The sequence below is a fragment of the Dermochelys coriacea genome, chromosome 9 (genome assembly GCF_009764565.3).
Source record: "Dermochelys coriacea isolate rDerCor1 chromosome 9, rDerCor1.pri.v4, whole genome shotgun sequence".
Taxonomy (NCBI): domain Eukaryota; kingdom Metazoa; phylum Chordata; order Testudines; family Dermochelyidae; genus Dermochelys; species Dermochelys coriacea.
This window is the reverse complement of record NC_050076.1, coordinates 49,034,797-49,047,753: the sequence shown is the minus strand read 5'-3', so window position 1 is coordinate 49,047,753 and position 12,957 is coordinate 49,034,797. Positions and strand designations below refer to the sequence as shown.

At 43.9% G+C, this 12,957-nt stretch overlaps 1 protein-coding gene across 1 annotated transcript in view; it reads left to right on the top strand.

The window, feature by feature from the left end:
* Positions 1-12,957, top strand: part of EFHD1 (EF-hand domain family member D1) — a 38,650-nt gene that overhangs the window by 16,982 nt on the left and 8,711 nt on the right. Inside the window, exon 2 of the mRNA XM_038416914.2 lies at positions 5,294-5,441. Within this exon, the coding sequence (XP_038272842.1) occupies positions 5,294-5,441 (148 nt within the window). The remainder of the gene's footprint in view (positions 1-5,293; positions 5,442-12,957) is intronic.

Here is a 12,957-nt window from a genome sequence, read left to right as displayed (position 1 = left end):
TATCTTAAGCCTGTTTGGGGTGGTGGTATGCCTGTAATCCAAGATTCACAGGATGCAGTTTTCATTCTGCAGGATCTGTAATGAGTTTTCGAGTCTGGAAGAACAAGTCCTCTTCCCCCCCCATCCATCTGGGGAAGGGGTCTTGCCAGCTATCAAATACACTGTACAGTTCATAACTATTCCTGTGTTTCAGAGTTGGCTCTGAGGGCTCTGTAAGCAGGAATGCTTTCTGATATTGTATTCCTGAGCTGTTCTTATCCCCTGCCTCGCTCTTGAAATGAGAGCAGAGTGGTTACAGAAAATCCAGAGGTTAAACTGTTTTGGAAAGCCCTGCTCTGAAGGCTGGACCTGGCTCTGTGAACTGAACACCTATTGTGCTACTGGTACAATGTCGTTTTGCCATCTCAGCCCACTACTGACAAGACCTAATTTCTCACAATCCCAGCTTTGTGCTGCCTGTTTGCTGGCAGCCATGAAACTGTGCTTGATGGTTCCAGGACCCAAGTACAGTTGGTTAACCCCTCCAGGGCCAGCCCTTATACTGTAAGGCTGGCTTAGCATGCTGAGGGGTCAAATGAGTGCTGTCATAGCTGACAAACTAGCCTCCTGATATCAAGGAATAAGAAGCCAGAGTCAAACTGAGTTTTTGGTAGTGGGATGTTTAATTTTTAGACTAAAATGATGCTAAAGTGAGCATACAGTACACAATGTACAGTACATCAGTTTCTTTTGGAGCTATATAACCCACATTTTAAGGAGTCATGTGTGAACGATAATCAGGGATGCCAATGCTGCCTTGCATTATTCCCCATCGCCACAGGTGCACTAATCAAACTGGGAAATGCCTTCCAGCTAAGGATAAAGACCCCAATCTGGAAACAAATGTTTCATTCAGTAGTAAAGGTTGCTGGGTGTGACATGTTGACTCCCTGTTGTAGTGATATTTACAAGCCGGGCAGGATGGACATTGTAAAGTCTTGCATGTTGTCTAACAGCAGATGAACTTGCTAATGCTAAATGAGTTGTTTGAAGAGTGAGATCATCCCATGCCTTTTAGGGAGTCTGCGCACAGTCCATCGCTTTTATGAGGAGTGGAGGAACTCCAGGCATTTGTCATTCTTCTGCTTCAGCTTTGAATTAACGGACATATCTTTAAAAGGTGATGTGTCCTATGTCAGAAACCCAGATGGTGAATATTCATTCCAATCGTATTTCTAGTCAGGCTTCAGATATACATGTCATGGAGACAGCACTGGATGCTCCGGTCAGGGCTTGAAAAACACACCATGCTTCTTTCTAGCCACAGACAAATACCAGACCCCTTGCCACTTAATGCGCCTTCTTTCCTTGCACTTAAAAAGAATAACCATTGGATACTATATTTTGTTACCATATCAATCAAATTGCTGTGACATTTTTAAAATGCAACTTAATACTAAGGCAGGTAATATACTAGAAAATATTTATCTAGGTAAATTGGTAAACTTCCTGGCCTCAGTCAATTTTTTCTGTAATGAACCATACTGTAGCTTTTTTCCTGAGTTGTCATGTCTGTTTACTCTCTCTCCTTCCCCCGCCCCCATCCCTATAGCAATTTCCCTATTTTTCTTCTGTTTCCACCGCCTTTCCCCAAAAGCTCTGTATACAGCTGTGGATTCATATACTCTTTTTTTTTTTTTTTTAAATAAGTGTGGACAGGAAATGGGGGCGGGGGTGAAGCTTGAGGAGGGTTCTGCAGTGAAGCAAACACGGGAGGGCTTCAGGGATCGTACCCTTTCCTTTATTCCAATCAATTCCTTTTTCAGCATTGGAAGAAAGTGACAACCCCCATACTTCCCCATCAGCATTTTCCTTCATGCCTCCTTCCTTCAACCACCCAGTGCATCCACTCACCACCAATCCCCCATCCATGCACCTGCTACCATGCAGCTAGAAACTTTATCAAGTATATAATAGCCAGGAAACTATGCATAAAGCTTTCAAAAGTGACTTAGGCTCCTAAGTAACTAGGTGCTTCTGAAAATTTTACCTTAAATCTACTGACCATAGACCAATCTGAAAGCTTTTTTTGGTGGAAGAGGCACTAGCCAAGAGTGATGGTCAAGCAAGAAGCCAAGCCAACTCTCCTCCTCCTCCTCCTCCCTTCAAGCTGCTGGAAAAGGGGAGGGTGCTGGGGATTCCTTTTAGGGTGCCATTCCTGGATCCACAATGGGAAAAGGAGGAAAGCTGCATAGCAGCCCCTGGCACTTACGGTTCTGACAAACTTTGAAGCCATCCCAACCCATTGGAGAAGCAGCATTCTCCATTTTCCCCTGTGTGTATTCATTCTTGTGGATAGGGGGACAGTCCTGGTTGTACCCCCACCTCACTCTGCTCACTCCATACAACAGCTAAGAGACCAGCACCTTTGTTCATGCTTGTTTTTAATGCAGCTTCTTTTCTGACTGTGTAAGCTTCTTAACTGGACTGAGCTTCTTTCAAGGGAACTGTGATGATGTTGCTCTTAAAGTCTGGAAGGCTAGTTTTTGTTGTAACGTAACTCACGGTGAGTGAAATGTGAAGGATGGGAAGATTTGACTTGCTCTGGCAAAGAGGAAAGCTTAAAAGCTGTGACTGGGACTTTCTTTCTGAAGCCATCAAAGGTATTGAACTAACTTAAGAATACTGAAATGTTGGAAGGGAGTGAAGCTGAGAATGGATTAGGGAGAAGAGTGTAGGGTAAAGGGAAAAAATGGGATATACAGTAGTGTTGCTTGCCTGCAGTCAGACTCCTCCCCACTCTTCCTTCCACTTAGGAAACTCACCCAGCTCCAGCCATTCTGCAGTGGTTTCTTATCTAAGTTACGCACTGAATCCCTGTCCAGAGTGATGCTGTGCTCTTGTAAGTGCTGCAACTGGCAGAGATCCCTTCCTTATTTATTCAGCATTAGAGCTCCTTTCTTTGCTTTCTCAGCTCCAATTCACTCATCACCCCTATTGCCTTAATTACAATGTACTTCCTTCTCTCCATCTCTCCTGCAGTAATGCAGTAAACTCTTCCTTTAGAGGGGAACAGCAATACCTGCTGAGTCTTCAGTGGTAGAAGCCAATGGATCCTAAGTCTCCTCAATTATCAAAAGTCTCATGTTCATCTATTAACACTTTAAATCCATTGGCTTCTACCACTGAAGACTCAGCAGGTATTGCTGTTCCCCTCTAAAGGAAAAGTAAAAGCCTTATGAGCACATGCCTAAAGCCCACAGCAAAGCACGAAAAGGCACTACTCTAAAAGAGTTGGCATGGCACATGCTGCTAGAAAATCAAGTAACTTATTTTTTTTAATTTAAAGATCAGATCAGCATAGTATGTCCATTTAATGTCTTAACTTTCATCTTGCTGCTTCCTTCTGAACTGGTATCTCTGCTGACTTATGAGAAACAGCAGTTTTGCTGAATTAAATTTAACAGTGAAGAACTCTCTTCTCTTTCAGAATCTAGGGAAGTAACAGTCTAGCCTATAGCAGTCTGTGTCTGCACCAAGAGCTGCTTGTCTTCAGTTTATTGCCCCCAGCCGCTACCTTCAATCTGTTTATCACAGACCTTTGTTTGAAAGTCAATAGATTGCTCCATACTTCTCTCCTTTAACTTGCCAGATACCCTGCAGCAGACTACCATTTCTGGATCCTTGTGCATTCCTAAAGTGATCCTTTATTTTGCATAAGGAGCAGAATCTCACCTTTCTTCTCAACTTAAAAGTTCCTACTAGCCCCCCATTAGTGAGTATCACAGTTACTGGGCTATCTGCTCCTCTCCTCCATCCTGGTCTCTTTGGGGTATACCTTCTCTCAGATCCAGGGGCTCTAACTAGCTCCTTTCTAGAGGCGGAATCCTGTGATTCTTCAACTCTCAGATCAAGCCGTGGGTTGCACTCCCCGGGCAGTAACTACAATTATCTCAGTAGGCCTGACTTTTCTTCAATACCTGCAGTTCTGTTTGCTCCAGGAGCAGTGATCAGTGGTTAAGACAATGACCAAAGTATGTATTTTGAACAACAGTGTTTCAGAGAAAAGATCTTGTAAAAAATAAGCAGTGTACACACGTCTACCTTACCAAGTACCTCCCCATCTCTCTCATCGGGCTTTTGGTAGGTTTAAGCTTCCTATGGACCTCCAAAACTGTTAGGGTCTGGGTGACCAGTCTCTTCCCTTAACTGACAAAACAGTTCTCTCTTTCCCCTGCACCAGAGTGTCACTTTAAATCTTGTCCTGTCCTTTTACCTCTCTTCTCAGAGAACAAGTCCACTTCATAACTGTTCATAGCCCTTTGATCTGTTAGTTCCCAATGCTGGCAAATCAGCTGTATAACTTCAAGTTGGAGCCTGGAAGTAGGCCGCTGTCCTGTAATTGCCCCCCAAGTATTTGAGAGGTTGCTTAGCTATAGCTATCCTCTTGTTTCTCTGATGGTCTTCCCAATAGTTATCTAGTAAGCTGGCTCAGTACATTCATACAGAAAAGTCTTAACTCAGTAATTACTACACAGTAACGTTATTGACCAGGTCACACACTGTATTCATAAAATTTATTACAGAATCAGTATTCTTAGATTATATAGCATCTCTGTCTGTTACAGGGAGCCCTTCAAATAGTAAAACACTTATGCCAGAGTATTTTGGCTTCCTGTTGGTTGAGTGACAATCCCATCTTTTTTTAAATTCTAAAGTAGTGTGAAAGACCTTGGTTGGAATAGATGTTTCTAGGCGTGGCATTGGGTAGCTCTCTGGTATGTGCCTGGCGTACAGGGTTGACTTGAATCCTCTAGTACCCTTGTGCATGGTTTAGAGCATTGAGTTGTAGGAATGCATGGATTGATAAACACTTCACTAGGCCTGCAAGGCATGTGTATTTACATTACCAATGGGCAAGGGCCTAAAGTCTGGTGGTGGTGGTGTGGGTTCCTCCCTACTCCCTCCCTTCATATTTCTGGCACAGTTGCTCCGAAGTCACTTCTGCGTTTTTCCCTACAGACTAATCTGCTTTTATCCTAGGAAGCTAATTTCAAAGGCCACATGTGACTTCCCCAAACTTAACAGATTTCAACAGCTGGTTTGGTCACCATGTCTCTGAGCATGGATCGATGGTGGATTTCTGTCTTCACACTTCATTCTCTGGAGGAATGTCCTATGAACACATTGCCTAGAGTGTCAGTAATTAGACTACCGCTTACCTATGTTGTGAAACTAAGCTTTGAAAATTCCCTGTGTTGTCAGTGTAGGAGGAGGTGTGACAAATACTGACCTTCACCCTCTGTCCCCTCAGGTATGACTCTGGAAAGGATGGGTATATAGACCTAATGGAGCTGAAATTGATGATGGAGAAGCTGGGAGCGCCTCAGACCCATCTGGGCCTGAAAAACATGATCAAGGAAGTGGATGAGGATTTTGATGGCAAGCTCAGCTTCCGTGAGGTAAGGGTTAGCAAAGAAGTATCTAATGAGGGGGCTGCATAGCCAAGGCAGTATCAATCTGGAACACTGCCGGTGTATCCTTTCTCTGAATTGGGCTGTGCTAGATCTTCCTTCCTCCTTCTAACCTGGCCAAGATTCTTCTAAGCCTGAGAGAGCTTGATAGGCTATGCGGTGGTGGAGGTGCAATCAGCAGGGGAGAGAAGTAGGCAGACTCTGTTGCATGAAGCACCCTGTAACTGAATGACAAGATGCAACTCTTTATTCCTGGGGAATTCTCTGCCAAAAAATTAATTTTGCACACAATATTTTAAAATTCTGCATATTTTTGTCAAAATAACACAATATAATCACGCCAGTTTCAATTATTTTGGTAATTTATTTTGAAATACTTGTCAACAAGTATGTCTGCAAACTTGTTGATCTCTATCCCAAGCCCTGTGTATAATGCAGTTTAATGCACTTATCACAGCTCTGAGCTGGATGGGAACAGTTTTTACTTCTGACTGAGGATAACTGAAGCCTAATGATTTAGCAGTTAAATAATTAGTGTTGTCTTGAGCAACAGTGTCATCCAATATACTTATAGCCATCCCTTTTTTAGGATGCTGTGGCAGGTGTTGATCAGTTGCAGGGAGTTGTCTTGTTTCTGGGAGCTTTCTTCTGCCCTCTCTGCCCCTAGAAGGGGTAATGCTTATCCTCCTACCTCAAGCAGGCAGAGCAGGGCTCCATAACTTATCAAAGGGGATTTCTGTTGTCTCCACAACCAAGACTCTGAACCCTGAACTGTTTGGACCTGTAACTTTCAATTCAAAAATGCTAGGGAATTCTGGCAGCTACTGTCAAGAGGGTTTCAGAGTAGCAGCCGTGTTAGTCTGTATTCGCAAAAAGAAAAGGAGTACTTGTGGCACCTTAGAGACTAACAAATTTATTAGAGCATAAGCTTTCGTGAGCTACAGCTCACTTCATCCGATGAAGTGAGCTGTAGCTCACGAAAGCTTATGCTCTAATAAATTCGTTAGTCTCTAAGGTGCCACAAGTACTCCTTTTCTTTTTGTCAAGAGGGTGTGAACAAAGGGTAGGCAGCAGCTGGACACTAACAGATGCAGTATGTTGCGTAGGAAGGGGCATGAGTAGACTAGGACTGAGTGCAGACAGCTGCTTGCTAGGTTGGCAAAGGACATGAACGGAGATGAGTGAAGATGAGGAAACCAGCCGCTGTTAGTCACGTTGTAGGGTCTCAACACTAGCACATCTGAGGGTACTGCTTCTGAAAAGTCAGCTTTCTCAGCAACTCTAAACATCAGTCTCTGTATCCTGTTGGGTGTGTTTGTCACCACATCTATTGTGAAAAATTCTTTGCTGATAGTTCACATTCTAAAGTAGTTGGTCACTAATTAGTGTAAAACATCAATTCCTCCTGTGGCAATGGCTGAGATGTAGAGCAGCCTGGTGATGTCTCAGTCAATGCATTGTTGGAAAAGGCTGACTATTGTGAAACTACAGGGAAATCTAATGTGGTAGAAGCAGGGAATCAATTTTTTTTTTTTAAATGCAGAAAAATGTAAATACTGCCTGCCTACTTTTCTGTTTGGCTTTGACTCTGTTTCTCTGGTATAGCATGTCCCTAGTCACATACTTATAGCACATGCCTATTGCACCATATATGCACAGGCTATTTTCTATGATGCATGAATGTTCTTAGCATCATCTGATGGAACAGACTTACTCAGAATGAGGGTAACCACAGTGTCAGTTACACTAGATGAAATCCCAGCATAGGTGGGAAGTGCTGTCTTAATTTCAGCTATGTAAACAGTCCTCTCACCAGTCACTGCTTAAGTACTCTGTCTACCTGGCATAGGAGGTCAGGCTTTCTGGAAGCTCCTCATCTAAACACATCCCACTGCATGCTACTTTCTCACCACCATCCACTTGTGCACACTGAAAAATGGCTTGTTGGAACAGTGATCATCTCTTGGAACAATGCACTTGGCAAGTGTGCTGCCGCTGACCCAAAGCAGATGGCTGGACACTTGTGAGCAGGAGGGGGTACCAGCTGCAGCTTAACTTTTTAAGAATACAGTGATGTCAGAACAAGGATACAAACATGTTAGAGAGCAGGGTATTACTGGTTCTGGCAAGAAAAACAGAAGAACTGAAAGTCTGTCTCTGAGTCTAGGTCAGCAGTGCTCTGGGGCAGGGAACAAAGCCTACCCATTTTACAATAAACTGGACTCTCTTTGAGGGCTCTATCAATGGAGCCTGAGATAATTCTGGATGGTACCAAGGAATCTGGTGGAGCAGAACACCACGTCTGTTGTCCCAGGTGAAACTAGGGGTGAAGACAAGAAATGGAAGCTTCATGGATACTATACTGGATGACAAGACTACTTCAGATAGTTCCAGGTTCACAAAAGCGACTGCTTGAGGGGCAAGGGTCCCTCTACAACGGATATATGTTACTTTTTTGGTTTTCTGTTGCGGCCTGGTTTTGCATATGTGTGGACTAGAGAACACTTCTGGTGTCATGTAGATACCACTGCCATTATTAAAATGGACAGATGCAACCTCCCATGAGGGTACGTGTCCCTTCTTCCTCCTTGTGTCAGTAAGCTCCCTCCTTGCACTGTTACCACAGCAAAAATGGCAACTGCCTACTCCCTGCTCCACCCACTTGTTCCAGCTTCCTCAAACCCTGCTGGCTTCAGCAGCCCCCTCTGTGTTCAGTCATAAAGACTGTTTTGGGAGATTTCTGTCAACACTTGAAATACTGTGCACAGAAGCTGGCTCTGTTGTGTCATGTAGCCAGATGCAAAATGATGGCTAAGCAGTGAAATTCTTAAATAAGAGGCACTCTTAAATCTTACTGTAATAAACTACACATTTGGAAAATGAGTCTCAGCATGTATGCTACACTTTCTGTCCATGCTTAAAGAAAAGGAGTACTTGTGGCACCTTAGAGACTAACAAATTTATTAGAGCATAAGCTTTCGTGAGCTACAGCTCACTTCATGCATACGATGAAGTGAGCTGTAGCTCACGAAAGCTTATGCTCTAATAAATTTGTTAGTCTCTAAGGTGCCACAAGTACTCCTTTTCTTTTTGCGAATACAGACTAACACGGCTGCTACTCTGAAACCTGTCCATGCTTAGTTATCTGCCCTTACCTAGCTGCAAATGCACTTGATTCTGCCTTTCTGTATAATTCATAAGCATTATCTGGTAGCAAATTGCTCTGTATCTACCACTGGCAAGTGAGGTGGAATCAATTGTTGTTTTGTCCAACTCCGCTTCCCTTCTGCTGACAGTCAACAAATAGGAACCATGTTAATATGTTAGCCATAATTTTCTCTTGGTTCTTTGGAGTAATCTTGGCAAACCTTGGCTAAAACTGGTGTTCTAGTTTTAACAGTTTGGGGTGGGAAGTGCGTGTGTGTGTCTAATTTAGCTGTGCCAACTAGTAGGGTCCCTGTGCCTTTCCAGCCTCAGAGCATCCTCAGAGAATTGAGAATAACAAATACAAATTTTCTCAGCCTTGCTACGCCTTCACTGGCCCCTCTTGGTTAAGGCTTTCCTTGCTCTTGCTGGAAACCCTCAGGACACAGTTCCTAAGGTCCCATTAGTCTGCAACAGGTAACCTTTAGCAGCTGCTGCAAATTGCACCTATCCTGCTCAAAAAATCCAATTCCTCCCCACTTTTTCTTGGAAGAAAGTGGCTTATGTCCTTACAGGGTGCTGATACTGGGGAGTGGGAAGGTATTAGAACTGGAAACTGAACAGCAGTTGTTGCTTTATTATTTCTAATTCAGTGACTATTGCTGTACCAAGGCAATTCCAGAGCAGGAGAGGCTACAGGAGCAGAAGTTCCATGAGAACATATTTAGAGGAAAACCAACTCGCAGTGATTTCAGCAGCAGACCCCTACATCTATTCACTGTGTACCACTTGCACTGGACAACAGCATGTCACAGGACATTATGCGGGAGTCCATAGCTGCTAGTCATCTGCTCCCTCCTATGTGTCCCCACAGTGCACCAGAGCAGAAGAAACTGTAAACCCCATGTTGTGAATTGCTTACCTCGATAGCCTGTAAACGACTCTTTTTGTATTACACTAGCTTCCTATTGCACCTGACTGGCATGTTCTTTAATAAAATTGACTTTTACTATGACCTTTGTCAAGAGTCCATAAATATGTCATCAATTAACTCCACAAAGTTCCTCTTTCAGACTCAGGTTAAACAGCTTATGCTTAAAAAGAGAAGCATAACTACTCTACAATGCCTAGGCTCAAACTCCCACCCACCAAAGAAAAGAACAGATAATAGCTGTAACAACAATACTTAACTCTGTCCATATCTAGAATCAGTAAAATCCATTTTAGGATCATTGTGCCTGTACTAGTAAAATGTTCAATCTCTGACCCAACTTGCATGTATACTATCTGGGTTAATGTAAGTTACAGATTCCCCGGGGTACGGTTTGTGTCCAGCTGTGCATAGATTCAAAGCCCAGTGCCTCTCCACTTCAGTTTATTAAATACCTCTCCTCATGTCTCAAAGTTTATGCTGTACACACCAGGCAAGGATTACAGTAGCCATGTTGCTGTCATTTTGCAGGTCAGCAGGCACTCTGTCTGGGTTTGTGTAACTGCAATATGGCTTTTTGATAGAGGAGGAGTGTGTGTGCTGGGTCACTAAGAATCATGGAGAGCGTTGGTGTCAAGATCATGCGGTTGGAAGTGTGTGCCCTGCTCTCTGTGCTTCTCAGCGGAGTCTTTAAAATTTCTGGAATTATGCACTTTGCTTCTCCTCTACATCAGCAACTGGTAAATGGCCACTGTAATCTGTTTCCAACTTTTTCTGTCTGGGTGAGTAAGTCCCACATGCCTTTTATTGGCTGAAGTAGCTAGTAAAGCAGCATATTTTCCCTGCTGTAACAGCCCATCTTCCATAAGAGGAATGCTGCCTGATTCCCCTGTTTCAGGGTGATTCATGCGCACACGTCCTTGTGATTGGTCATGGCTGGGTGTTTCCAGGCACTGACCTACCCTTCCCTGGACTGCATTTGCAACAGACCTCTGGGCTGCTTTGTTTCTAGTAGACTTTTTGGATGCCAGGAAGTTTGGCTTTCAAGGGTGGGGTTGGAACAGTGAGGAGGAACAGCTGACTAATACTAGTACAACCAGAGGTTCAGGGTGTATCAGAGATCCAAAACGATATCTGGGTTGTTTGGTGGAGGGAGGAGAGGACAAAACAGACTTGAATAGAATGGAAGGAGGTCTTCTCAAGTTTTTGAGTGGGCTGATCTACTCATTTAGCTAAACCTCACCTAATTTTAAATTTTGTTTGGAGAGGGTAGGAAGCATCCCCATACAACAGCTTGCCTTCTGTGTGCTCTACCTTAATAAGCACACCAAGCTTACAGGGCTATTGTGCAAATCTTCTTCTGCTACACTTGGATGCTGTGGTAGAGAATAGCCAGGACTAATTATGCTGCCCACCCTAGTCTCAAACTGCTGCACCTCCATCGGCTGTTCAGTAACTGTCCTTGAAATAATAAACAATTCTGTTTTTCCTGATGCATTAGTGATGAAAGGAAAAGGAACTGGCTGAGATTGCTGAGATGCTGCTGTCCTCTAGTGGAAGTGTGTGATCTCTGCACTGGAACAGTCATAAATCCTGTCCGATTGAGGAAATACAGAACTGAACCTCCTTTAACATTTGGTGTGGTTGAAATCTCTCCTTATGAAGGGAGCACACGTGCTCCTACATGTTACTTAACCCCTCCATGCTGGACTTTAGTGGTACAATAGGGCCTGGTGAAGTTCCTCTCCACAGAGGTGAATCTGTGTGAAAGCCAGTATGTAGGCTACAAAATAGCTGAGAGCACAATGGTGAGACATAATTACAGCAGTACTTCAACAAGATTAATGTTGCATGTATTAGTGTTTGCATCATAAATCCTGGCTTCAGAGGATTGCAACATAAATGTAATTTCTCCTCAACTGAAACTTGGTGCACCGTCAGGAAGTTTGAGGCCATGTAGAAGATCATTTAATTACTTTTGGGGGAAGAAAAATGTGCTTCTCAGATGTTGCAAAAAAGCTGATTTTTACAGTTTAAATAACCTGGCAGGCACTCTAGTCAGGTACCTCTTGGTACCTTAAACATTTCTAGTTAAGTGCTCTTGTAAGGGTTTTAAAATGAGTTGTTGCATAGGCACTTCTATCACTTTTTAAACCGTCCTTGAGTGTGACAGGGTATAGCTCTATTGTGACCACTGAAGGACCTTTGCTATAGCAAATCTCCTATATTCTTATTGGACACAATAGAAGAAAACCTCCTTCTGTCCAAATAATAGCCTAGCAAGGTGATAATCGTAAAGCTGTGATGCAGTCCTAAGTCTTCTCTATGTTCTGGAGAATCCTGAGTAGTGATTTAACACTAGAGCTGGACAAAATTAACTCCCCTCCCCCAGAACAACCAAAAAAATCCCTAATCTTTTTGCTTCCCACTATCGGTATACGAAATGTCAGAAGGCATTCTCTTTTCTAATATGGATAACAGTTCATCTTCGAGTGCTTGCTCTTGTCCATTCCATGTTAGGGGTGTGTGCACCATTGCTGGAGATTTTTCCCTCAGTGGTATCTGTCAGGCCAGCGCTAGAGCTCTCTGGCGCCACATGCTTATGCACAGATATAAGGGGCACCACCAGCCACGCACCCTCTCAGTTCCTTTTTACCACCTGTGACAGTTGCTGGAATGACCACTCTTGCTTCAGCAATCCTTCTTCCCAGTGGTTTTTGGACTCTCTAATTCTTTGTTGTTTTTAAACATAGTTTTAGAGTAGAAAGATATTGTAGCTAGCATTAAGGACTATCATCGAGGGACTCTCTTCGCCCCAGGAGGCAGGCATGCTCTGGTCCCTGGCTTCAAACCTTGTGCCTCCTGCAGCAAACCTATGCCTGTGAGTGACCCACACTCCAGTTGCTTAAAGTGCTTGGGAGAAACTCACATGAGGCACAAGTGCCAGAATTGCCAGGACCCTATACTAAAAAGGACCATAAAATAAAGCTCAAGGTTATCCTAACGGAAGCCACTCTCAACCAGCCTCAGAGCCAAGCCATTCTCATTCCGCACCAAGAGCTTCAGTGTGAGGTACTCCTCTGGTACTGTGCTTTTCCTGGCACTGTTCACCATCTCCGATGCTGAGGAAGAAACGCAAAAAGCAGTGCACCAGCAAAGGGCACTCACTGGTGCAGAAAAATGACAAGCAGTGGGTAGGCAGTGCAGTGCGACTGTTTCAGGGCCACTCCTCCACTCCTGGTCTCATGGTGGCACCATCAACTCCGCCCAGAGCGTTGTCTGGTGCTGCACCGTCTGCCAACACCTGGAAAACACCTCCGTACCAGCAGCCTGACTGTCTTGGACCCCAGAGACTCTCTCAGCAACCAGAGATTTACTATCACTCTCAGTCCCCCCTGATGCTGATGAAACAACTGCCAGCTCCAATGA